The 27,996-nt window shown below is 45.5% G+C and overlaps 1 protein-coding gene across 1 annotated transcript; it reads right to left on the reverse strand.

Moving 5' to 3' along the window:
• Nucleotides 1-527: 527 nt before the first annotated feature.
• LOC135318470 (neuroblastoma breakpoint family member 4-like) lies at nucleotides 528-27,968 on the reverse strand. Its single transcript, XM_064489988.1, has 15 exons — nucleotides 27,375-27,968; nucleotides 21,038-21,248; nucleotides 18,927-19,056; nucleotides 18,050-18,264; nucleotides 16,935-16,986; nucleotides 15,856-16,067; nucleotides 14,806-14,857; nucleotides 13,739-14,015; nucleotides 11,304-11,383; nucleotides 10,359-10,534; nucleotides 9,294-9,345; nucleotides 8,202-8,392; nucleotides 5,716-5,943; nucleotides 3,532-3,737; nucleotides 528-1,932 (listed from the first exon to the last, which is right to left on the reverse strand). The coding sequence occupies exons 1-14, from the start codon at nucleotides 27,450-27,452 to the stop codon at nucleotides 3,541-3,543; spliced, it is 2,151 nt and encodes a 716-aa protein (XP_064346058.1). The 5' UTR covers nucleotides 27,453-27,968; the 3' UTR covers nucleotides 528-1,932; nucleotides 3,532-3,540.
• Nucleotides 27,969-27,996: the final 28 nt, after the last annotated feature.

The following is a 27,996-nucleotide window of genomic DNA, read 5'->3' on the forward strand; positions in this document are numbered from 1 at the left end:
AAATGGGGAGGGGGCGGGGACAAGGTGGGAAAAATAGTACGTAAAGGGTATACATTTGACTAGGTTGAAATACTACTAGAATACTATCAGAAGTGGCAGGTAAAGACAGAAGGAAGGAGAAAACTAGAATAATGTCCTTGATGGTGACAGTGGTAAAAAGTTGAAGTTGAGAGGTATCATTCAAAATTTATACTTCAAATTAAACTTATTTGACAACATACTAAGGGACTAAGATGACAAATATTTTAGTGCAGTGTTAAACACTAGCTATCCAGTCCTTCCTACATACCAAACAAAACACAGACACATACACACACACACAAACATGCACGCACAAATAACAGAGAGAGAAAACAAACACATTAAATGCACTCTACTACAAATGGTACATACAACTTAAAAGATGTGGGAGAGTTTAAGATATAAAAATGAAGAGGAGGAAAACGAATGTTTCTATTAATTTATATCCGTGTCTACTAAATCAGTCGCTGAATTAAATTAACACTGAATTTAAAAAATACACACCGTCACAGTAAAACCCCAAAGAACTTTTACTTAAATGGAAGGGGTAGGGATTGTCTTTTCCACAGCACAACGCCAGCAGTACAAATGAACAGAATGACTGCACTGGAAAATTTCTGCTTCACAAACACAAATATGGTAATTGACACACATCGGGGATCGATCAGGGATGGCAACAGTTTAGAGAATGACAATCATAGAATAAGATATTTATTCACTCTCAGAGAACTACTCATCAAATCACTGACTCTACACAGAGAAACGTGTGTTCCAATGAACGGATCTCACTGGCTCCTGCCTCCATGACGAAGTGTTCAATGCTAAGAGGACAAGAGTGGTGACACGCAAAGTGGACGTGCTTACTCTCCAGAGGGGCTGTGCCAGGAAGCAAACAGCGTTCAGTAAGTGGCATCATTGGCAGACGGGTTGGCCTGAGTTTAATGATGAGGAAGGGGTCAGACAACTGCAGAATGTAGACCTTTGAGCCAGACGACTGACCTGTGTTCTGCACACAAGTCAATGTCACCACCATTAAAGACAACCACAGAAAGGTGAGGAGAGGGTTTGGGTTCAAAAGGACTAAAGAAATATAGCAGCACAATCTCTTTAGTTCTTTGGAACCCAAAACATCTCTTCTCCTTTCTGTCATCTAATTTGTGGAGGCACTGCCTGTTTCAAAAAGACAGGCCAGTTGTCCTGTTCAGTGGTGTAGATTCTGCAGTTGTCTGATAACTGCCTCATGACGAAACTCAAGCGAAACCTTTTCAGCACGGACACTGCATGGTTAATGGCACCTGCACCGAGCACAGCCCATCTGGTGGCAAAGATTGTCCAGGCTGACATGTTGCCTTCTTCCAGCTGCTCCAGATGCCAGTGTGTGCAGGATGGCAATTCAGAGAAGCAAGTGTTAAAGTCTCTCACAGCTGTGCATCCAGCAAAGCACTGGTCTCCTTAGCACTGGGTCACATTTGGGGACTGATGCCTGGGATTTCTCCCATCAAATCAGTCCTTTGGAGTAAAAATCATGGATTGTGGCTGGTGATTGTGATGTTGATTCTCAGCAAAGCATCCCTGCAGTGTTCAGTTTGGACTTTAACCGGATTTTCTGTTGCAGATAGTTTACATCTAGTGGGAAAGGTAAATTTGATGATGTGGTTTCTTCAAATTGGCAAAATCTTTTCAGAGTACCGAAAATAATGCGTTAACTGTGAAAGAGAGACAGGGGAGAGATGGAGAGACATAGGAGAGATAGAGAGAGGGACAGAGAGAGAGACAGAGGGATCAAATGTGGGTCTTCGTTGGGTTCTGCTGACGGCTGAGCCTGGAGGGATGACCACATGGTGACAAGAGTCAGGAGCAGGCTGGGATCCTCTTGAGAGGAGGGGCTGAAGGGGGAGCCCGAGGCTGGTGCTGAAGGGAAAAGGGAGATCCACGAGTTAGAAGAAATACCTCCTGAAGCAAACGTGCAGACTGTGGTGCAGAATCTAGGGACCCCTGTCCTCACCCCACCTGTGCTTGGGGATATGCCAGCTCAAAGCTGCTGCAGAGTCTTAGCCAGATCCCCCCACTGGTTCCTCAGCAGCCAACTGACTTTTAATTCCCCTTCATCTGGACCGAAGTGATACCTTTCTTACATGTCCCAGGAGGGATGTGCTGAGCATCCCTCATATACGTTCAGAAACAGACTGCTGTCTGGAGCAAGGATCCTTGGGACACCCCTATCCTGGTTCCTGATATCCCACCAAATCCATAGTCCATTTAACCCCTACATGCATGTCAGCAGAGCTTTGAAAAATACTGATGCCGAAACCTCACCCCAGAACTTCAGAATCACAGTGTCGAGGGGTTGGGTCAAGCCATTCGTGTTACATAGATCCAAGCTCACCCAGGTTATTCGTGACGGCAGAATTTACAGCCACCCACTAGCCCTGCACTGCCTCACACCATTCTCTTTCCGTCGCTTCATTACTTCCACCATGAACCCCTTTCCCACTGGCCATAAACATTTTCTCACCTTCCTTCGGATAGTCTAGAGTTAATCACTTGCCTTCTGAAATTCCCTTGCCTGAGCCACTGATCTTATGTCCTGTATATCTCTGTCTTCATAAATCTGCCCCAAGTTAATTCACTATGATGCTTTCCTAGACTCCTTGGCCTAAGACTCCAACTCAGTTCATTTTTTTCTGCACTTTACTGAACATGTAGAAGGAGTCATGTGAGTAAAAGGAAGAGAGGTCTGAAACCCTAGGCACGTCATTGTCTTTGCATTCTGCAATCACTTGGCCTCTGTCTCTGCTTTAGGTCAATGTCCCTTTAGGTTGCCATCTATTGTCCTCCACCTAATGCCGGCTCCACTGAGGCCCTGGAAGCCCCATGGACATTAACCCAGAGCTGACCACCAGAGGTGAGAAACCTGACCCCAGGCCAGTGCAGCATTCCCACCTAGGCCTGAGGTTCTTATTTAGTTTTTGTAATCAGGGTTCTCATTCCTCAGTTACATCACTTTTTATTCACGTGGAGACGTCGAGGAGTCAATGTTGTCCTAGGTGTGTTCTGCAGAAGCCAACCCATGTGCATGTGAATCGTTAAGACAATGATTCTGGAAGAGGCAGTGGAGTGGAGGGAGGGAGGGCCGGGAAAGAAAGGCAATGAAACCAAGACAGTGTGTGATTTCAGGCAAAGAACCCCGTGTTCAGGGGCCTAAATGATGCTCTTCTGATGAGGAGGACCTCGGGGCCGGGCTTCCCTGTAGCTAGGAGTAGAGGTGAGAAGGAATACCAGGGCAGCAGTGGCAGGAACACAGCAGAGTTCACAGTAGAAACAGCAAATGGGGAAGGAAGGGCCTGGCAGGGTGGCAACTCCCACGGAAAACAGAGGAAAGAGCAGACAGAGGGAGGATCAACTGTTAAGTGAACGAACAACAAAGAGGACAAACTAGTGGAGTTTGAGGTATAATCTTAGATGAGGAGCAACAGGGAAGACGTGCATGGAAGGCCTAGATGTGATTACCTCTGTCCCCTACGCTTGAAGGCCAGGGAACCTGCATGCTATTCTCCACTTGCTGCGCAGCAGTTTTCTTCGCAGAATCTTCTGCTTCAGGACACTGGAGGCATTACTGTTGCTAGAGACTTGACGTTCATGCTGGCTGGTAGCTGAGCCCTCGCCCTCCACCTTGGGAGGGATCTTCATTCCGATGGAAGCATCCAAACCCAGCTCTGAAGATAAAACCACAGAAAACAGGATGCATTGTTATTCAGGATATTACAATGACTTCCTCTTCCAGCCAAGAGGAACATCAAGTAAGGAACGTGTCCAGGAACAAGAGAGGCCATCTGAACGTCCCTGCCAGGTGAAGCCAGTGGAGACACCTTGGTATTTTTCTCTTTTGTTGACCGTCCCCAAACTGTGCAGTGCTGGTAAGACTGCCAGGAGGCAAACATGTTCACACTGCCAAAAAACTGTTTTTTAAGAAAAATAGAATTGACGAAAACGGAAAGTTCCTAGGTAGAAAAGACAAGGCAACGCAATCAGGGCAGTCAGAGGTTGTACTATTGGGACAGAAGTGACTGCAGAAAGTAAGCAAAGTCAATGTTGAAAGTAAACTTCAGGAAAGAAAGAACTGGGGAAGTCTGAAACTGGAAATGTTTACAGATGTGTATCAGTATATGCTTCCCATATATTTGTACATACACTATATATAATGTTTATCATACTCAAGCTAAATAAGGCCTGGAAGCTGTGATAAAAATACAACCACATTCACAAGTGTGTGTGTGTACAAGGGAAGAAATGGATGATGGCGCTGAGATATTGAATGGATCATTCTAACAGCCTCTGATGAGTTGAAATTGAAAAACGAAAAATAGACATAAGAAGAATAAGCGAGGGAAGCTCTGGTGGTAACATGAACGATTAGATCCGGGGGATTATGAGAATAAAGGGCATTAAAACTAGCGTTTGCAGCAAAATCTGTCGTGATGCCTGGATTCAGACTCAGGCCTCTGGGGTAAGTGTGCAGGAGAGTGAGTGACTAGCCAGTGGGGCTGAGTCCTGGCCCAGAATGTGGGAAGCCAAGGTCAAGAAAAAGATACTAGAGGCAAGGCAAGACAATGAAATCCCACAAGGGCTAATGGCACTTGTCAGGGCCACGCATCCCTAACACCCACTGAGCACTTCCCATGAGCTCTCTGCACGGTGGCCAGTGGTGCCCCTTCTTCTCTCACCTCCACTCTCCCTATTTCTCAGATGAGGCCACCGCCTGACAGATGAGCACCAGGCGGCCCCAGTCTCCGGGTGGAGATACTAAGAGGAGTAGAGGGTAAGGATGAATACGTCCCAGATGAAATGCATGTGAGGGTATGAAAGCTCATTGAAGAAAATCAGAGAAGAGTCGGATCATGATAAGAAAACCGAGGACATGGCCATGGAGATGAGTGGAGAGGACAAATTAAATGGAGCATCATAGAAGAAACTGAGTGGCTCACCTTATCTATGGAGGTGGTTCTGTATTTTCAATTAAGGGTAAAAACAGAAAAATTACCTCCGTGTGAAAAGTCAACAGACGATTGAAGTGTGTGGGCAGTTTTCACATTGCTACTAAACATTACTAATGCACTGTTACTGAGAGCACGTGACAGGGGAAAACTGGCTTGAGGATGGGCGATGAGAAGAGAACTCTGGCAAACGTGCCATTCTGAGAAAGCAAGGGGAGTCGGAGTCTAGGGAAAGTGGAGACCATCAAAAGTCCTGCACTTCAGCTGAGACAATGCACGTGCAATCATTGTGTAAGTGTTACATCACCAGCAGGATACACGGGTAGACATCACACAGTCACAGGTGTGCTGACGCAGGTTTTACCGAATCACGGACCCTGGGAGCTATGTTTCTTAACACTCCCAACGACCACGGAAGGTAGATTTAACTTCCCGGTGGTCAGATAAGGGAAATGACAAGGGAATACCTCACAAGATAAATAACTTGGTTCCGTTAAAGAACCAGGAATTTGCAAACCCAGGACCTGGGGCAGAGCTGGCCCTAAATCTGCGGCTCCTGCTCACTTCCCTCTGTTAGAGCGTTGGGGATTTTCCGTGGACCTGAAAGGAGCATGGCAGAGGCCTCACTGTCTCCTCCACCCCCAGCTCTGGCACGACCAGCTCATGGACTAGAGCTCCCTACACCCCTTTTCTTACTTACCTTGCAGGGGCAGCCCTTGGTCTCCAAACTCAGTGTTGGCTGTGAAGCCCCACACGGTGGAGGGAAGGCCGAGCCTGGCGTTGCCGTCACCACAGTCAAACTGCTGGTCCCGCTGCAGCTGCAGGTGATGGGTCACCTGGGTGCTTGTCTGCAGTTGTGCTTGTGAAGCTTCCATCTCTGACCCTTGGAAACTCAAAGGCCCTTGGCGACGGTCCTCCCAGGAGTCACCTGAAAGCAGAGGACAGTTCAGTAGGACCAATCCAACTTTCCGTTTGTCAGCCCCTCCCACAACACCCATTTCTGCTGTTCCTGCCTATCAGGGAAACCACCCAATCAGCCAGACAACAGAGGCAGACATCATGGACATGACGGAGATGTCATTTTGAAGGCTGTGCCTGGGGACGCTGAGATGGCAGGTGCCTGGCAGGAACGTCGCTGAGATCAAAAATCACCCACTTGGTTCCAGAGGGTACTGGATGGCAGCTGAGGTCACGACCATGACTCAGTTATTAGCGACCTTTCCTTGTAGCCTAGAGACAAGATTCTGGCCAGGCCTCAGGGAAGGGAGGACGAGGAATTGTTGATGTCTAATTAGAATAAAGAAATAACAAGAGAAGTGGGGCCCAAAGGCTGCAAATTCCACTAGAAATGGGACTTGGGGCCTATAGCACATGGACCAAGTAATGAGAACTCTTCCCACTTCTGGAGCCTTTTCAACTCCATTCCCCGTGTGTTTTGATGACTCGTCCACTCACCACACAGGGATACGTCCCATGACTACGTGTGTCCTGGGTGGGCTGGTGGGTACTGGCACCTGTAAGTAGTGTAGCTGAGGTCTGAGGGCCTTACTGGAAGCTCAGTGTCCAGAAGTGCTACAGAATCAGGACGTCTGGTTCTTCAGGGAGATGACACAGTGCACATTCCTTGTATTACACCCCCCTCCAGGGGCACCAGGCACTGCTCCTAATCACACATGTTTACAATTCTACTGTGAAGTGAGTTCATATTCTCAGAGAGTGGGCTAACCAAAGAGCTCAAGTAGCTCATCCAGTCCAGGGCAGGCTCAGGTGGGGTCACGGCCCACGGGGCCTGCTGCACATTGCTGTGTGGCTCCCCCCTCACTACCCCCTGGAGACCCTCCTGCTCAACAAACTTTGTTGAACTGTTTCTTAAACGTGTCTCTCCTGTGTCTGTTACCACGTTGTCTTCCACAGAGAGCACTCTGTCTGAGTCTCATCAGTGATTCATCCGACCTCCTTCTAACGGCTTCCTCTGATCCTGTCTCTCCACACTATCAGCGGTCTCACCAGTCTTACTCAGCTTGGGGAAACTTGTCCTCCTCAACCTCCCTACATGAACTCAAATCCTCACCTTGCCTTGACACTCCTGCTCCCTCCGGCCCCTCTTTCTTCAGCAGCATCACTTCCCACAACCCCCTTGAACAAATCCTCCCTGGACGCAGGCTGCCCCTCCTGACCCCAGCCCTGCACCTGCGCCTTGTAGAGCTTCCCGGGCTTTTTCCCTAAGCACTGCTCTCTGCCTCGTGTGCCCTTCCCATTTCCTCCAGGCAGAGTTTTTTCATCATTAATCACTGCATTAGGATTCCTAATAAGATTTATTGATAATTCACATGGTCTGAAGGGTAACACCTCTTAAATTAAAAACTTTAATGTGTGAAACAATGATCAAAACCAGTAAACCCACCCTCAAATGCTATTTTGAATCACAGACTTAAATTATTTTAAAATATCACAGGTTAATTTCATCATGTAGTTTCATCTCTCTTTTCCCAACTAATGGCTTTTATTAAACTATGCTCAATATTCTCTGCATTTGCATGGGAAAAGGCAAAATAGTTTATCAAACAACACAAGGAATGCCCAATAGCATTACTTAGGAAAGTAGGGAAAAGCCTCCAATGAAATCTGAAGTTGTCCTTAAAGATCAAGTGCTAGTGCTGTGCCTACAGCACTTCTCCCCGGTCAGGGCGGATGGGGCGAAAGAGCAGGTCTCCTGCGGCCCCACTGCCGGAGTCACAGCCGTCCACACTGTTCACAGGCCATGATCAGAGCCCACAAATAGGATGGACCCGAGCATCATTGATGTGTCCCATTCATTCACCTCAGCCCATCCGTGTGGGGGATGTTGGCCTCTCCTGCCCATGCTGAATGATGGCCTGGCAGGGCCGGGCCACATCCCACACATCTCACTTCCCCTCTCTAGCCTGACTTAATACCAACAGCCTGCACTGGTGCGGGCGGTCCAGGTGACGTAGGGCGTCCTGGGATGAGGAGAAAGGAAAGTTGTCTTACCCACATGATGCCTTTTGCAAAGTAAATCCCACAGCCTGATTCAAAAGAACACAAGTCTCAGGGCCTGTTTACAGAAATCACTCTCGTAGTGTATACATGTCATTGGCTACAAAGTCTGTGAGGATAACTGGGGACCCACTAGGAGCCGTGTGCTCTATTCGAGGGAGTACTCACCATGTACAGCAAGCGCTGAGAAGACTCCCTGTTGGTCCCAAGGGAATGAGGCACCTCTGTCAGGCCTACAGGAGTCTGACAGGTCATGGCCAACAGAACTGGTCAAATAACATTCATCCAGTGAGTCCTGTGGGCCTTCATTCTCTTCTACCACCGGCTGCTCACTACTGAGCCTTCTGGGGTCAGGTGCGCTGAGGATTAAACAAAACGGATGAGAGAACACAGGGTCCTAGCTGGGTTTGATGGGAGTGTTAAGGGACTGGTCGCAGAAAACAAATGGAAATTCTCCACAAAGCGAGATATAACAATCCTCCTCCATCTGGGGCCAGAGTGTGCTTACAATGGGAATAGGAGACAGACAGAGCAGGAGGTGGTCCCAGCACTGAGCAGAAATAGAGCTCAGGACGAAGGAGACTGAACTACCTCAGTACACGGTAGTCAGAAGACACACACTCAGAAACTACAAGGGAGGCTTCAACTCTTGCATGAGTTTTGTTGAAATTTACATGCAACAGCTGAGGGAACAAGACTCTGGCAGCATAATCCTGTGTCTCCAATGCCTTTTCTCTACCACTGAGATGTGATATGAATTTTGGTTTTCTAAGTACTTTTCTTGTTATGAAATACTTGTCAGTGGTAAGAACAAAGAGTGAAAGGCAGAAATGCATCTTATGCTGCTTTTAATAAAAACAGAGAAGGAGAGTCCGAGAAATCCTGGACTGATTAGCACCCCTGCATCAACTGAATGCACTTACTCCATTTGAGAGAGATTATCAAAGGGGCTTATAAACGTACAGTTAACATAGACAGCATTGTTAAAGGGACACATTGTGGTTGTCTGAATGGAAGAATTAGGCATATTCAGCAGTTTCTCATTTCCCTGGATCTGACCTCACCATACATCAACATTAAATTAAGAGCCATGATTCTTCATTATGCTGTAGAGCAGAAATTGACAGAACATTGTAAACTGACTATACTTTGAAATAAATAAATAAAGAGATGATAGATAGATAGACAGACAGACAGATAGATAGACAGACAGATAGATAGCAGAAAGAAAACAAAAGACCCCTGAGGCTTCAGAATTACCTGGAACATATTTGGTCTTGTTCCTCTTCTTCCTCAAGAACAGTATGATTTTCTATGGATTAATTCAGACAGGGCAAGAAACATTAAGCAGATCCCCCTACATATGTCAATAGTTAGGTATCCAATACTATCATGGGGAAAAAAATATCACCAGTGGCACAGGAGGATAACGTAAGAATATTCCAGGAGGCCTCAGGCTGCGCCTTCTGGACCTGCCTGGGTTCGCTTTCTTGACCCCTGGGCAGTATCTCCTCACCACAATCACCTTTTCCAGGTCTGAGTCAGAAGTGAAATGTATCTTTTCCCCACATAGTCTGTGGAATAGCCCATCTGCATTCTAAAAAGAATACTGTAATATTCAGCCTTCCCTCACCGTATGCTGGCTGCTTTAGCAGAATTTGTACACTGAAAACAACATAATGGTTGGAATCTACAAACCCTAGCATGAAAATGAGCTTTGTGCTAAACAGAAACATCAGCCCTTCATGGAGTGGGGAAATGCTGGGGTCAGCCGCACTTCATGGAAAGATACATGCAAGGTGATAGTAGGGATGTTTGTGTCCTGGTGTTCAGGTGGCTCCTCCACTTAGAGGAGACGGACACTGGGGATGACAGCAGTGACCCCAGGGAAACAACAAATCCAGAGGTGTAGTTAACACTGTCAACATCTTTTGAAGGAAAGAAATTCCAGGGATATTTTAGGGGTATGAACATGAGAACCTTATAAGTAAAAACGACATTTGATGGGAATCATAAAAAAAAGACACCTCTGTACAACTGCACAGAGGTGAGTGACATTGTCACACTTGTCTTCGGTTCAGTGACCTATCTTGGGACCCAACACATAGGCTTCACCTGGGATGAGGAAGAGAGCACCGTTCCCTAACCCGCATGATGTCTGTGCTTAAAACTCAATTCTAGGACCTAAACCTTCTCGATATAAATATACAGAGTCTGCCCACATGGCTGTCATATCTCAGCACCGCCAGAGGTGTGAAGCGCAAAAGACACCAGCTCTACCTGGCAGTGCAGTTGGAGGTTTATCACATCGATAAGAGTACTCACTGGTGACATCCCGAGCATAAGAGAGTTCCAATCCCTCAAATGAGTAGATGGCAGTGCTCCTATAAGGCCAGAAGGAGTCTGACAGGTCAGGAAGAGCTGAGTAAGTCAAATAGGACTCCTCCACTGAGTGCCGTGGGATGTCATCCTCTACCATCTGCGGCAGCTCCGTGCTGAGCCTGGCGGGTAGGGAGACCGAAGATTAGCCTAATAGCAATCAGAAATCTAGAGTCCTATCTGCTTTAGATGAACCGTTTAAGGGAGTGGTGAAGGAAGCCAAAGGGTGATCTTTTAAGCAGAAAAAACTGACTGTTTTGGTGAGACAGAGTGTGTGTCTTTGAGGAGCAGGAGACAGAAAGGAGAGGGGGTGCTTAGTGCTCTGGCCAAATAACAGCTGATGAAGAAAGAGACTGATTATCTCTAAATTGCAGAGTCATAACCCATAACATAGACTCATGTAAGAGTGGTTTTCACCCTTTCATTTAAGTTCCACTGACTGCTACATGGAGATTAAGTGTATACTATTGGGGGCACCCTAGTGCCCCAGAAATCTCATGCCACTAAGGCCTCTTTCTCTCTTTATTGTGGCATGATATAATTATATCACTGTTTGTGTCCACTTCTTGCTGTGAAACACATGCCAACAAGCTAACACAAAACAGGCCGAAACCAGATTTGCATCTCACTCTGTAAATGACACCAGAGAGAACAAATGAGTGCACAAAAATCACTGTATCATAGATCACTTGTTCAACTGAATTGGGTATACACTTGAGAAGTTAATGAGAAATAGGAAACAATATATGTATCCAAATGAAAGCAGAAAACATTACAGAAAAGATATTCCTGGTTGTCAAAGTGAATCATATGCTTGCATTCCTCCTGTTTCCTGGATTGGAAACTGCAGAAGTCACATTTCATCAACAGCGCACAAATATTCAAAATTACCTGCAGATAGTTGGCTCTACTCCTTTCACCCCATCTTGATCATTTTGGTTTTCTGTAAATGAATTAACAGGACTGTTACACTGGGCAAAACTCATTTATGTATGATCAAAACCATGCCAAAATTAGCACTTTGGCAATGTGTGCAATGTGGTAACAGGGTACTGTGGGAGAAATCTTCCAGGAGGCCCTAGATAGAACCTCATAAGAAGGCACTGGATTTGCTTCTTGAGCCCCTAGATATGTCTCCTTAATATGACAGGATGTCCTCACACTATGTCCTGAGTCTACACAAACAGTAACCTCATCCTTTTACCCACAGATCCTGAGGGACTGCCGAGCTACCTCCTAGAAGGCTGCAGTAATATTCAGGATTTTTCAATCTGAAATGCTGTCTCTTATTGGGGTAGATGCATTCTCCATTGACATTAGACTGATGAGCAGAATCTAAACATAGTCTAAACACTCTTCCGTGCCACCAAGAAAGAGTGGGCATTCATAATGCTGGGTGTTCCAGGACCCTGCGTTGCTTCAGAGAACACACCAACGATGGCAGTGGTGCTTCTGTTGTGGTTTCAGAAGCCTCTGGATAAGATAAGACAAATGGAAGGAGACAGACTTGGGTTGACAGAAACAACCAAAGGAGTAATATCTCCAAAGACATAAAGTAAACTGCCAACAGCCTCAGACAAGTATAGAATCTCAGGGACATTGCTTAGGAATGAAAATTAGAGCATTAAATGCAAGATAAGAGATTCATTCAAAATTAGGAGACCGGAAAGGTACCTCCTATGACACAATTGGAGAGCTATATGGGAGTCTGGCAGGACCGTGATGGGTCCAGTGATTTGCCAGTGCAACAAACATGACTAGGAGTTGAGCCAAGTTCACGAACTCAGGGAATGTGTTACTTTAAAGGAAATTGTATGGAACAGAATAGAGAGCCCAGAAGTAAACCCATAGAATTACAGTCACTTCATCTTCAACAAAGAAGGCAAGAACACACAATGGAGAAAACACAGTCTCTTCAGCATGTGGTGTTAGGGAAACTGGACAGCCACACAGACATCAATGAAGTGAGGACACTCCATCACATTATAAACAAAAATAAACTCACAATGGCTTAATCACTTAGATATATGACAAGACACGATAAACCTCCAAGAAGAAAACATAGGTGAAACATTTTTGACATAAATCTTAGCAATGTTCTCCTGGGGCAGTCTACTCAGGCAATAGAAATAAAAGCAAAAATTAACAAATGGGATGTAATTAAACTTATAAGCTTTTACACAGCAAAGGGAACCATAAGCAGAAAAAAAACAACAACCTACAGAATGGGAGAAAGTATTTGCAAATGATGCAGCTGACAAAGGTTTCATTTCCACACTATAGAAACAGCACATACAGCTTGATAACAGAAACACCAAAAACCAAACATGGGCACACGAACTAAAAAGGAACTCTTCACGGAAGGCATACAAATGGCCAATAGGTACATGAAAAAATGCTGAATACTGCTAATTACCAGAGAAATGCAAATCAAAAGTACAGTGAGGTATCACCTCACAACAGTCAGAACGGGCTTTATTAAAAGTTCATAAACCCTAAATTCTGGAAAGGGTGTGGAGAAAAGGGAACCCTCCTACACTCTTGCTGGGCATGTAGTTTGGTGCAGACATTACAGACAACAGTATGGATATTTCTCAAAAAACGAAAAAGAGACTTACCATATAATCCAGGAATCTCACTCCTGGGCATACATCCAGAGGGAAGTCTAATTTGAAAAGACACACGCACCCCAATGTTAATAGCAGCACTGTATACAATAGCCAAGACATGGAAACAACCTTAATGTCCATCCACAGATGACTGGATAAAGAAACTGGTGTATTTATACAATGGAATACTACTCAGCCACAGAAAAGAATAAAATAGTGCCATTTGCAGCAACAAGGATGAATCTGGACATGGTCATTCTAAGTGAAGTAAGCCAGAAAGAGAGAGAAAAGGAACACATGATATCACGCATGTGTGGAATCTAAAAAAGAAAGAAGACACTAAGGAAGTTGTGTACAAAACAGAGAGAAACTCACAGACATAGGAAAGAAATTATGGTTATTGGAGAGAAAGGGGTTGGGAAGGGATAAATTGGGAATTTGAGATGTGCAAATATTAACTATTATGTATATAAAAGAAAAACAACAAATTTCTTCCATATAGGACTGGGAACTACATTCAGTATCTTGTAGTAACCGACAATGGAAAAGAATATAAAAAGGAATATACGTATATAGATGTATGACTGAAATATTATGCTGTAACCCAAAAATTGACACATTGTAAACTGACTATGCTGCAAATAAATAAGTAAATAAGTAATTAAATAAAGGCAATTTTGGGGCCTGATTCAAAACGATATGTACGCATATATTCTACACATGACAACGAATTCTCCGAGACAAGACAGATTGTGCGGAGCAAAGATCATGCAGACTACCTGGGAAGTCAGTTCCAATTGCATCTGCTTTAACATGCGAGGAACCACAGGCTACCTCCAGAGCACACAGCACTTTCTGTTCAGGAAATGCAAATTTTCCATCAATGCACTTCTCATAGCAGTCAGAACCTTCCTGGTGAATGGAAGGCGCCAAAACACATTCATCGCGGGACTCCTGGAGCACGTCGTCATTCTGAACCTCCAGTAGATCCATGCTGTGCCAGGTGGGAAAGGGATGACAGAAAATTAAACTCAGACGATTAGACACGGAGTCAGTATATTGATGTAAAGCAGAGATACGGTTCACAAAAAGCCAGGGGGCAGTCCCCTTAAAGAGGGAAATAACTATCCTCCTATGTGTCAAGCAGAGTGTGGCCACCACGGGGTGGAACAGGGAGAGAGCGGCAGGTGCTCCGAGCACTGGCCATGCAAGCAGCTGTCCAAGAAGCAATTGGACTCTCTCTGTGTGCTCCAGGTATGATGCCCAGCAATCACACTGGACTAAAATCTTGGCTCCCACTATTTGCATACATTGCATTGAACTATACAGGCAGTGTCTAAGCAAAAAGAGCTTTTGGAGAAATTACAGACACATAACTTCTAACTTCAAGGAGTATTATCTCAATATTTTGATACAATTTTGATTTTTTCCTGTTTTCTTCACTTGCAGTGAAATATGCATAACCATACTGACACCAAACAGGCACAAAGCAGATGTGCATCTCACCCTGCTTTTATGCACAGAGGGGACAGCAGCTGACTAGAGGGACCCCCAAGTTTGGCTAGTTCACCTCGGTCAAATCACTGTCCATGAGTCAACTTGAGACATTCAGAAATTCAAACACACACAACTGACACAATGGAAAGAAACAACATTTTTTAGGTGCCTAGTTGGCTGTTGAGTGAATGGATGAAAGACTCATGTTCAGCACGTTCTCTTTTCCCACATCTGAGGTCTTCTGGTGTCACCATGGACATTAACAGCCCGGAAATCTTCAGAATTACCTGGGGGACACTGCCTCTTGTCCAGCTGCTTCGTCACACTCATTCTGATTTTCTGGTAAGAAATTCAGAGACAGCAGGTCACAATAAACAAATCATACCTCACACACGCCAACTCGCTGAACACAGGTAACACAAAGACGTTAATATTCTCAGGGCAACAAAAGAATATTTTACGAACGGTATTTCAGGACACCTAAGTCTTAGGAGAATTAGATAGGACTGCTTCCAAGTGCTTGGGGGAAATTCTCTGGCTGATCTGGTTGAGCCATCTCCCAATACCCCATCGGCTGAGTCTGTAGATTTCATACTTTATTTTCCCTCAAAGTCCTAGAAATCAGCTGAGTTTCTGTCTAGACTTCTTTCTACAATATCGGTTCATCCCATCAGATAATGTGCTTGCTGATATTACTGAGGCATTTCAGCCTGAGAGAGGATGAATTCTACCGACCTTCAAATTAAAGAGAAAATTCGGGGCTACACAGAAACAATGGGCATTCAAGGCTGGAGGGACTGCCAGAGCCCAGCCGTACTTCATGGGAACATCCAAGCAAGGTAAAGGGACACTTGGTTCTTTCCTGGTTTTCAGATTCCAACTTAGCTAAGAGAAGCCAACATGAGGAAGATGAAGACTTGGGCTGAGATCACTGACACCAGAGACACCACTTCACCTAACATATAGGCAAGGCTACCAGTGTGTTTGGACAGGCCAAGGAAGGCCAGGGACATTGTCCAAAAAGAACAATTCGATCGTTGTAGCTTGCAAGAAACATTTGACCCAAACGTCTGACAGACACTTCCTGTGGATGATCAGCGAAGGTGGGTGACAGTTAGTCACAGCTGATTTGGGTCCCATGGCCTAACTTTGGATCTAGCGAATCAGATACAAGGACTGAGCCTAGAAAAGGACCAAGGCTCCCTGGCCAAAATGATGACTGTCTTTCATAACCATCCTTTTCTCTGGGTTAAACCAGGATGTGTCACTAAGGTCGACCTTCGGTGAGACCTTCTTCAGTCTAGACAGTGTGTGGGGAACAAAACTAGAAAGGATACCTGGGAGGTCAGCTGGAATTGGATCTTCTGCAACATGGGAGCAAGCACCAGCTACATCCGGAGCACGGCTGACTTTCTCTTCATCAAATGGCAAGTTGCCTTCACTGTCTAGCCGGTTGCAGTCAGATCCTTCTTGGAGAACTGAGGGATTCAAAACACATTCATCCTGGGACTCTTGGAGCAACTCCTCCTCCAACTCCTCTTGCTCAATGCTGTTCCAGGTGGGAAAGGAATGACAGAAAATTCAACCATGAGCATCCGTCCCCTTGTTGTCATTACTGATTTTGCTGCAGGGCATAGGAACTATTCATGAAATGCAAACTTATCATTCCTCATAAAGAGGGAAGTAACTATCCTTCTGTATGTGAAGCAGAGTCTGGCTGTCACGGGGTGCGAGAGGGAGAGAGCAGTAGTTGTTCGGTGCGCTGCCCACATGACATGTGATGAGAAATGACACCCAAACATCCCAGTGTGGTCCTTTCGTGATCATGAAGCACAAGTGAACTGCCACAGCATGTGCTACTGCCATGTGCCTCTGTCATATGCACTTTAAGTTAATGTAGCCAAGTGAGTATGAGCGTTAAGGTATTGTAGAGCCTCAGAGATATTCTGCCTTCAATTTACGAATAAAATTCCTCTAAAGCCTTTCTCATACTAGTGTCACGTGGCAACTACAGGTTTTTCTAGACACTTCTACTGGTGTTTAATTCTTTGAGTTACTTCTTTACTGATTCCGTTGCTATCTTCCTTCCTAACAAGCACCTAAGAACTGTGTACAAACAGTTCTTTATCTCATCTTGGTGTTCATTTAGGAGAGTATGCATATTCTCTGTGTGTGCAGGGAACCCTAAAGGTGGTACATTACCTTGGGCCATACCTACAAGTGCCACAGAGACAACAGACAGCCAAGTTAAAGGGCCACTTCCCTGTTGGTTGGGTTGAAGTCAATCGATGCAATCTGCAGGTTTTCTTTTCTCACATCTGGTACATGAGACTCTCTCGCCCTCATGGGTTCATCTTTCTTCTACCCTCTCCATACTTTACCTACCCATTACCGGCTCCTAAGACTTCATGATTACCTGGGGGTGAGTGTTTCTTCTTCTAGTTCATCTTCCTCATCTTCATGAATTTCTGCAAACAAATTCAGAAATATCCAGTCAGCTTTTCCCCACTTCACCAACCACAATCCTAATGGTTGTATGGCCACGGGGACATAAATCACTATGTATGTGTCAGTGCGGTGCTAAAGTTCTAGTGCACTGTCTTTAAATGATTGGCCTGGTCCACATGTCTGATCCATCATTCAGTGTGACCCCAAACTGCTGGATGGCCATCATGACCCCTCTGCCTGACAAGGGGCAAACATTCAAATGGTCTTCTGTTCCCTATATCACTGTACAAGTGTCCACCTGCCATCTCAACGTCTACAACTCTTTCATCCATCCGGCCACTAATTTCTCCCTAGACACAGGCTCTGCACCCCTTACGGCTCTCCCATACATCCCCTGCTTTGTCTAAGAAGAGAGAAACAACCGTGTCCCACATGCCTCCATCTGACCACATCATGGGACATTCCTAAGGCCTCTGAGTGTTACCAAGGGAAATTCTCTCCATGGAAAAGGTACAGTGAAACAAAGTTCCCAACACGAGTTCGACAACATTAAGTGCCCAATCCAACCCTACAAAGTGCAGGGCTTCCCTTTTTCTGAGCTGATTCATGAACATTCCCAGATTAGTCACTGCAGTACCATCAACAGATTATTTGACCCATTTTACAGAAGAGGAAACAGACAGTGAAATAGGAAAAGCCAATCACTCGCTCACAGTCAGGAAAGACAACACTCAGGCTGGGGTCAGGCCACTTTGATGCAAAGCCCAGGGCTCTTTCTGCTCCCACAAGCTATGCCCAGTCACATCTTCCTTTCTGTGCTTTAACCCTGGGGGATGCTGTCTCGCCCCGAAGGCTACCATCCATCAGAGGGGAAGCAGACAGTTGAAACACTGTGACCTCCAGCCTGCGCATTTCTCCTCTGTCCTCCCACTCAGCCAGTCCTGGTCCTGTCAGAGTCCCCAAAATGAAACATGGACACAAGACACTTGTTAAAATCATTCCTAGTGGAGGTGAGGAGTCTCTTATGAGCCAGGAAACTTTGCATGAGAGGCTCAGGGCTATCAGAGCCTGGGGCCAATTTACCTGGGCTGAGCTTGCGGGCAAGGCGCTCTGCCAGCCTGCATCCCTCGGTCAGCTGCTCTCGGAAGCCCTGGCCCGGGTTGTTGTCAAGGTCATTGTGGGTGAGGACGTCCCTGAGTTGTTGAATGAGCAGGATAGAGTCTTCTCTCCCGTCCCATAATTTCTGCCGTAACTGGGTCAGCTCTCGTGCCTGAGAGCAAATTAGGGTATCGTATTCCCTAACATGAGAGAGAAGAAATGATGTTAAAATGCATAGTTCGACGATAGACGATTAGAGGTTTCCAAGGCAATTCTGTGAGAACATCCCCGAGGCGCGAGCCCTCAGAGCAGAATTCTGGCACATATGGGGGACCTTCCTGTGGCAAAGAGGAGAAAAATGGTATAACTGAGGCATCCTCCGTATCAGAGATGCTCCTCTAGGATTCCGTCACATCCCATTCATCTTCTTCTGGAAACTAAATCTAATGTCTTCCTAAGCCTGCTTCATCAAGATGTCCGTTGAGTGTCTCACTGAGCCATGCCCACTTCCATATAAAGATCCACATGGGGCATACTGGGCAGTGAATGTCACAAAGTCATACATGGGGTGGACAGGCCCAGCTGGTGAGAAGTGGAAAGAACAGGAGAATAAGAGAGTCAAGGGAGGATGACAAGGTGTAGTCATCCAGGAAGGGACTGTGATTCAGAGGTAAATGAGGTACTGGTTGCACAACATGGTGAAGGTTCCAAAGGCCACTGAGTTGTTCACTGGATTTGAATCTGCTGAGTTTCACGTAATGTGATGAACATTTCTGCACTCTCCTGGCCCAAAGTTGCTCGTGGCCCCACTTCAGAGAGGCCTACACCTTCCACCAGCCTCCCTGCACAGAGCCCTCCTTACCTGAACCTCTCGTCAGCTAGCACTGGCTTCTCTGCCAGCTTCTCTGCCAGCTGCTCTGCCAACTTCACCACCCGGAACTGCAGCTTCTCCCCCAGCACGGATTCAATGATGTCCTTGTACTCTTCACACTCTGAGGAAACAGAGATGCTGCCTCAGGGGAAAGCTGCACCCCCTGCTGTGGTCACTGCCTTCAAGGGAGGAGCTAGGGTCCATCCCAAGGGCAGAGGTAACTGCGGTAGCAGGCTGTAGGCAGGGATTTCCACATCTGATTCCTCAGCCTCCCCACTGCGTGGCATTCAGTTACTCCCCATTTTAGAGCTGGGGAAAGAGAAGCTGCAAGGCACAGAAGGGAACTAGACAGACTAACTGCCATTAGGAAAGGTCAGAAGTCACAGTCCCTGAGACTGACCGTGAATCATGGGCCAGTCTAACAAGACTTGCAACCTCGGAGGTGAAACACTGAGCAGGGGCATGAGGCGGTGGCTTCTTGTGTGGTTGGGGTGGACCCTAGGACTAAGGGACTGATGGTTCCCTTGTGCAGGGATTTCAGTACTGAGGAAGTACCTCAGAGGTTAAAAAAAAAAATTCATCTGGATACACTTGTGTGAAATATGTTGCTTTAAACTGTGAGGACCTGAAAGACATGAGCCGAAATACTAGGATGATTTGTGTTAGTAGAAGCAGTAGTACTAGGACCTGCGTTTACAATGTACCAGGCAGTGTTGTAAGAGTTCTAGAACAATTTACTGACTATTTATTCCATCTCAAACATGCAGCAGCACTGGGTGGACAGAGAGGAAAACCGAGGCACAGAAAGACATGCAGCGTGGATGTGCGCCGAGGGAGCCTGGCCCAGAGTCTGTGTTCTTCATCTCTGCACTGTGTGACCTTGACACCAAGGTCCTGGGGGATACCCTTTTCCTTCTTCACCTTCACAACATGGTTCTTAAATTATGATAGGATGATAAGGAAAGATGTAAAGAAAACATAGTTTATCCTTTCCCCAAAGTGCACCTCTTCACTTTCTTAAATAGCAGGCTTCACATTTAGTTTCTCTGTTTCAGTCATTTTTCATTAAGTACACCCTAACCATTGGTTTACTGAAAATCAATTGTAAGCAAATGACCCAAACCCAGAGTTGTCCAGATTCCTCCAATCATCTTGTTGTGTATTTCCCCTGAGTCCTCAGGATTCCTTTTGTCACTACACACCCCTCCTACTGAACAGGCAACTGTGCTTCCAAATACCAGGATGACTGTGGGAGCGAAGGGCCTGCCCCACATACCGGCGTGGGTTTTCCTAGCAATGGTGTTCTCTCCCACTTACCCTCATTCTCATTTTCGCCACATGTCTCATGATCCAATTCTCAGGGTCACCTGGATTTCCTGCTGACACACATCACTGAAGTTTCACCAGCACAGGAAGAGACAGATTGGGTGATGCAGATTATCTAATTTCCCCAGAGAACATCCGGAGTCTCACCACAGGGTGTCGCATGACTTCCTGGGACTCAGGAAGGAGACCCTGCACCCAGGAAACACAGCTTCCCGCTCACCAGGGAGCCCCTGTCTTGATGGCATCACTCATGGAGACCACGGTTTCCATGAGGAGCTGACTCATCTTTAGTTCTTTCAAAGCAGGTACTATCACCTGCTTCCCCCAGAGTGTGCTGTCACCACGTGACCCCAGTGTAACTGGCACAGTACTTTGCCACTGCGACCTCAGGGAAGCTTGTACTGAAGGAAGTCATTAGTCCCAGACGTTTAGCCAACAGTGATGCAGGACCAAATACAATTCAGAAAAGATTCCAAACAGGGTTTAGCTTGTTCTAGAGAGATATCAATAGGCATCAATAAGTGGAATGTTAACTCTAGTCTCACACTACAGCTCACCACATGCCTGGACAATTTGCTCAACGCTTTATGCCTCAGTTTGCCCATCCTCAGTGACTTGAGGGTCAGATAGCTACTACTACCTTTCCTGCCTTGTTTGTGGTCAGCATGACACTTATACTGACAAAGGGGTGCAAGATAAAGTCTGGAGAGTTTCAGTTTCTGAGAGGAAAGAAAGTGATCATTCACCAGGTGGTGACCACGACCCTTAGGACTTACTGTATTTCTGCAGCTGGTTGGCCAGGCAGTAGGTAGTAGCTTGGCATACAAGGAATTTCTGGGTGAGATCTCGGAAGTCCTGCTTCTGTTTGGTCAGCTCTAAGTGCAGCTCCTGGTTGATCTCCAGCACTGTAAGTTCTGCCCTCGGACCACACGAAGCGCCAAGAGATCCTGCCATGGTGACGTGCGGCAGAAGAGGTAGAGCCGGGGACTGGGGAGAAGAAACCCAGCATATGATGGATTAAAAACAAGCGAAATAACATAAGTTTAATCAGGACTGAGGCATGAGGAAAAGCAGGAGTACTGAACTTACTGTTGGGAACAACTTGATCACCAGCTCACAACACTTGAGGATGTGGAACCACAAAAACAACGTTCGAGAGCACAGAGCTCAGGGCCACAGGCACTGCCTGCTGCGCAGACTCTAACAGGAGTGATGGAGCGGGGCCCAGAGTGCCAGGTAACCGTCCGCAGTTGCAATAACAGAACTGGACGGTGGGGGGTGGCCTTGGAATCCTGGGGCCCCCTGTGTTCTAGTTGCCTAGGCCACACTGCTTGGGGTCTCGTGAAGGTTGCCACAATGGGGACACCCCCTCTCCAGCCACTCTTAATGGCTTTCTATACTTGTGCTGATAGCACCAACCTATCTCTTCCCAAAAGTTATCCAAGCATAGTTCTCATTTTCGTTCCTCTGTGTCTATAAAAATATCAAGAGACAAATTGTTTTCTCAAAAATCTTATTTTCTTAAGGGGTGTCATGAAGTCACACCACCTTCTCTTTAAGTGGTAACAGGCCTTATGGCTTTTTCGCAAGTGAAAGATGTCAGACTTGTAGAATGTCATGGCGTCGTTCTCTGGGTCTTTGCCAGTTTTGTGTAACTCATAAAAACTGTAGGACAAAGAGCAGAATATAATGTTAAGTGAACGAATAATTAATTTATAAAAGTCTTCTCAGTCCTGACTCAATATTCTGTTCACTGCATCCCTGTGTTATTTCAGATCCTTATCTCACTGGGGCAGCTTGCTGGCTCCATAAATTTCTGTCACGTTTGACATGCCAGTGTTATAAACTCCTCCTCCAGGTGTGGATTACTCTATTTTTGTTTTTCTTAATGTCTCTAAACAGTGTATTTTATAATTGTCACGTATGAATTGCATTCTAGTCCCACGTAATCATTTTCCAAGCTGTCAAATTGATGAAAACAAATTCTGCACATGTCGTTGAATAGAGACCATGTCTTTGGGAAAGACTTGTCAGCATGATGCTGTTGTTCTATATTCATCCAGTTCACCCACATACTGAACAGACAGGGATGCAGAGCAGTGTTCATGGAACTCTGCTTGATAGCTCTCTTTGAGTTTTCCTCACGCCATTGCCCTGGGCTCCACTCCACAAATAAAACATGGTAAGTTCAAGGTCATGGATCAGGGAGGGTTGATGATCCTTAGTGTTCGTGTGTCCTTGTGCTCAGGGACATAGAAGATTAGCTTGAGAGGAGAGGGGCAGGCAGGCGGGGGAAAGTGAGGTTCTAAAGGAAGTCCTCACTTGCTCAGCATCTGTCCCTTTCTGGGTCTGGTGACACTGAGACTTAGGAGACACTCTGCAGCATCGCTCTCTTCACTTTAGATGCTGGACTAACCTGAATTGAGAGTGCAATGGGTGTTCCCAAGTACCCCTGAGCATTTGTGTCAAGGTTAAAGATGGAGGACTACCTCAGCCACTTAGGAAAGCTTGTCTTCTCCCCGCCCCATGCCATCCTCCCACCACACTGCTTAATGCCGTTGGTGTGTGAGATCCAGCAGAGGCTTTACAGAAATCTATTTTGTGGTGTCTGTGGGGCCGGAAATTCTCTGTGGGAAAAAAAAATGTGTCAAATTCCTTCACTTTACCCTGATGAACCCAAAGGCTCACAAAAGGTACCCGGCTTCCTTGAAGTCAGAAGCAGCTCCACTCCTGGTACAATGTGCTCTTCTCTCAGGCCCTGACTTTTCTCAACATAGTCACTGTTGGCTAGAGTCAAACTAGGCTGGTCACTCTATAAAGCGATTGGCAGCACATGGACTAAATATTCAACAGCCATTTTAATCAAATATATTGCCAAAGTATCTTCCAAAATCGCATACTGTCCTTTTATACATACCCATTTGCAACTGGAAAAGCCCAAAGTCATATTTTCCTGATAAGCTGTGGTCATTGTCATCACCTTCATTCACTTTAACCTGTAAACTGAAGGTCTCTGTATTATTACAAGACGTTAGAGGCACAGATGGGCCTACAGCTTGTATAAGTGCATGAACAGTCTCCTTTGTCTCTGTGGACCAGTGGAGTTGAGCAGCACTCTTTCTCCTCCATGAGTAATCTCAGATTGTTTTTATAGAATCCTCATTTTTTGTATCCATGATAACATTTTTATAAAGAACATATGCTTTCTGGATTGAGTCTTAGTGAGAAAATGCTTCCCATTGCAGTAAGAACTATAAAATAAATCATCAGCCTGAATCCGGGCTTTCCTCCCTGAGAAAACTCTCCTGGGACTTTGAAGTTTTTAAATAAGCTGGTACTTACTTAATAAATGATTTATACAGCGATATTTTCATAGCACTTCAAATATTGCACTAGGACGCTATGCATGTCAGTGAAGTAATGAATTTGTTTTCAATTACCTTGGTTTAGGAAGAATTTGGACAACTATTTTTGACTGGACAGAATGTACTTTTGAGTTTCCTCACACAGTACTATCAGCCCTCGGTGTGAAGTGGGTTGTGATGGAGGTGGGTCTCGAGAGTTGAAAAGTAATGTGCTCTCTCCTTCCATCACTGAGTCATGAATGGTCAGTGGAACACATGGAGGTTGTGGCCATTGTCACCCTTGTGAAACCAACAGCCCAGCCAATCCCAGCTATGTTCCAGTGACCCATCTCATGGGAACATCCCCCTTTTCAGGCTACAAAACCATGGGAAGGATGCAAGTTACAAGGTGACTCTCTCCTTCCCTGAGTGATCTTTGAGCTCATTCACCTGTTACTGCAATGGTTGCTGGTTCAAGTGCATTAAGGTTGTTTGTTTGTTTTGACAGATCCCAGGTCTTTTTAAGCTAAGTTTGTGCTGCCCATTCTCCCTTAATAACCTTCTCTCTGAACCTTATCCTCAATCTCTCTATTCAATAAGACATGGGAAAATCCTGTCTGAACTCCTGAGGTTCACATTAGTTATTAAAGGGTTTGACAGAAAGAATCTTTTTCTTTTCTTTTTTTTTTTTTTTTGAATAAAAACAAGTTCTGGAGTTCCAAGCCTAGCTATCTCACAGACAATATAACCTTTCTTTTTGGGGCTCTCTTTGCAGCTGCTCATTCCTGGAAAGCTGCTGTGAATTCACTTAAGGCAAACACTAGGAACACTCTTCTCATTAAACAACTAGGGTTTTCAGTTCTTGGCAGTCAAAAAGACACGTTATGGTCTAAGTAAAAGGGTGTCAGAAAGAGTCTCTTATCAGATTTGGGTTTTGGTTGGATGATATGAAGGAGGATGGGAGGAAGCAGGGTTTGTTCCATACTGAATACTGTTAGTCAGCATGAGCAGGTCTGTGACTGAAGTAAAGAAGTAAAAACATTCCCTTAGAAAAGAGGAAATTTGGGATATTGTCGGTTGTATACTGACCTTGGTTTGTCTGTGCCTGCACAAAATTAGGAGGTAGCCTTATTTTGCCTGATTATGAAGGTCAGAGTAACCTTGTCTGAGTGTAATACTCTTTATCTGAGATTGTTTAGTTCCAACATGAGAACAAGTCAGTTTGGCTGGTAGCGTCAGCTCAATTCAGGCATCAATTCATGTACCTAATTATTTATGAGCATTTATGGGGTCCCTGTGGGTAAAGCATGGTGTTAATTCTACTGGGAGATTTAGACTGAGGGGACACATTCCTTTCTGAACGGAATTTAAACATGACTCTTCCCAGGACAGTGGGTTGTCAGTAGGTGAGAACATCAAACTCCGAAAGGCTCCATGTGAAAGGGAGATTATGAGAAGAAACAATGACTCTCAGCTCATTGTCCTCGACGCGGTAAAATCCATGGGGCTTCTTTTCGGTCTCCTCTCTCTACTTTGCTGGAAACTCTCTCCAGGTGGGAAACCAGAGCGATTGTGGGGCTCACTTATTTGCCTTTCATTTCTCAGGGATCACTCACTAACCTTTATTGCCTGAAGCTCAGTCTCTTGAAAATATTTGTTTCCTGTACCCCACCCATTTTGTTGTCATTTTCTTTGTTTCTCTCAGGAGAGTAAATCCAGCTTCCACTACTCTGTATTCATGTGGCACCCTTTTAACAAATCCAAGCTGCAAAATGTCTCTCAAGATTCTGAAGTGACTTTTACACAGTAAGGAGCACAGCCACGACCAGGGTGAAACTGTGAACCTAGGAAAGCTCTTAAAGCGTGCATTTTAAAAAGCACCCTACTATTTCTAAGGACAGAACTGTCTGAGTCTAGATTAGGGGATGCAGAAGTCCCATAGGCCCCTGCCCAAGGACTGAGGGGATGTTCCTTTGAGGTCTGTGCTAAAAACCAGTTCTCCATGAGTGGACATGCCCCTTGAGAAGCATGTCAGCCTTGGTTACTTTAATTCCCCAAAAGGTCCCTCAACAAAGGATGAACATGACTACAAATTGGCCAAAGGGAATGTGTTGACTTTCATGAGGTGTCTCTAAGGAAACACTGGTCCAAGGCTGACTTACGTTCCCGATGGAGCCAGGAAGACACACCGGACATTTCAATTTCCTGGGCTGCAAACCAGTCACTGAAGGAGGGGCAAAGGTTCCCAGACTCTCTCTCGGGAACTTCACTGTGTTGTTCCAATAGAGACCCTGGAAAGCACTCCACTCACAAGATCTTTCTCCTCTTGTGGGTACAAAACATTCCTGTGCCTGACTTGCTACACATGGGACACGGTGCTAGATACTACTGCTTGTGAGTTGGGGGTATTGTATGTCCGTTATAAAAGAGAAAACTAAAACTGGCGAAAGCCAGTTAAGCTATCAGAAACATCTGTCTTCCCTGGGCTGGGAGAGGCCATCACCTGGCCACACAGGGCTCCCTGAGTTCAAGATTTCTGCTGGTGTTTCTGCAGTAAAGGGGTAAGCTGGCCAACTCTCTTTCCAACAGAAAATGGGAAGTGGAACTAGTCTGAAAAAAAGCGTTCCTGTTTCATAGATTAGGGCCTTAATCCTAATTCATCTAGAGGGTTGTCGATGCACAGTCTGGCACTTGAAAGAAATGCAGCATGTTTTTCCCCAGAGCAACTTAGAAGGGGAGCAGGAAGTTTTGCCCTCTGGGAAAAATGTGTCCCTGAAATGCCTTCCAAGAGTTTACCCCTACTACTAAATATATTAAAATGGTCCTTTATTAACCATAAATGGCAGTAAAGAGTTCAAACACAGTTCCCCAGTAGTAGAATTTGTGTACTCGAGATTCCAGATTCAGGGAAATGATAGGTTTCAGCACATTTGGGGTGCCTCACTTTGGAAAACTACCTTCCTTCGTGATCATGGTATCCATCCGTTCTTGCACCACGCTAATGCAAGATACTAAAATTGTGAGGAGAACACAGTTTAACGGAGGACTGTGTAATACGTGCTTAATTGATGTGTAAAGCTAAACCTGTGCAGAAAGTAATGTCATTGGAGAAACCTAAATGTCTATTGACAGATGACTGGATAAAGAAGTTGTGGTGTGTGTATATATATATATAATGACATACAACTCAGCCATAAGAAAGAATAAAATTATGTCATTTGGAGCAGCATGGATGGACCAGGAGACTGTCATTTGAAGTGAAGGAAGCCAGAAAGAGAAAGAAAAATACCATATGCTATCACTTACATGTGGAATCTAAAAAAAAAAAAAAAAAAAGACACAAAAGAACTTATTTATAAATCAGAATCAGAAACAGACTCACAGACATAGAAAACCAACTTTTGGTCACCAGAGGGGGGGAAGGGGATAGGAAGGGATTAACTGGGAGTTGGAGATGTGCAGGTGCTCATTACTACATATAAAATAGATAAGCAACAAATTTCGTCTGCATAGCACAGGGAACTATATTCAATATCTTGTGGTAACCTATAAGGAAAAAGAATATATGTATGTATAACTGAAAAATTATGCTGTATACCAGAAAGTGACACAACATTGTAAACTGACTAGACATCAATTTAAAAGTCAAAAAAAATTAAAAAGCAAGGTTGTTAATTTTTTTTTACAAAGGTAAGGATACAACACCCTCAAATCAAAGTGTTGGTGGCACTCTGTAATGGCGAGTTACTAACTGTGGAGGTGCACCAACCTGGAGTCTGAGAAGTTGGTGATTTCCAGGCCCTTCCTTCAGTCTCCAACAGCATGGCAGGTCCTGTAGAATCCACATATCCCACCATGAAGGTCAAGGTGGCCTCGGTGCTCCAGAAGGTCCAGAGGGACCCGTGGCATCTCCTGAGACCCTGAGAATCCGTCTTGCTGAGGGGGAGCTCCATCAGTACCCAGGACGACTGAGCTGCCACAGCCGCCCCACCTGCGCCCACAGAGAAGAGCAAGTGAGGACAAGAACTAAGAGCCACAGGGGGAGGTCGCTGCCTGAAGCATAAAAGCAGCTCTGAAGGGAGGCTTGGTAAATTGGGAGACTCAGAAGCAGGAAAATGAGTGGAAGTAAGACCACAACGTTCCCTGCTGGGCTTGAAGTACAGGTCTTCCAATTAGCACAGGTCTTCGTAGGCTCCTGTTGTGCTCAGAGCAGAATTAAAAAATCTTATGCTGCTGCCAAGCGGAGGGAACCTACACCTCAACCCCTCCCTTCTCGGCTGGAAGCTCATTTAGACCCTCAGGCGCTGGACACACCGGGTTTTGAGGGGGACATTGGGGCCCTGACACGAGCGAGCGGCACTGGACGCCCCATGGCGGGGCCCACGGCCCTG

This window comes from Camelus dromedarius, chromosome 9 (assembly GCF_036321535.1).
Source record: "Camelus dromedarius isolate mCamDro1 chromosome 9, mCamDro1.pat, whole genome shotgun sequence".
NCBI lineage: Eukaryota > Metazoa > Chordata > Mammalia > Artiodactyla > Camelidae > Camelus > Camelus dromedarius.

Coding starts and splice junctions, on each gene's coding strand:
- LOC135318470 (XM_064489988.1), bottom strand. CDS start 27,452: ATGTGGATTCTACAGGACCTGCCATGCTGTTGGAGACTGAAGGAAGGG. Junction 8,393..9,293: donor CAAGACCAAATATGTTCCAG/GTAATTCTGAAG, acceptor TTTAATCCTCAG/CGCACCTGACCCCAGAAGGC. Junction 5,944..8,201: donor CTCAGCGCTTGCTGTACATG/GTGAGTACTCCC, acceptor CTCTGCTTTCAG/GTGACTCCTGGGAGGACCGT.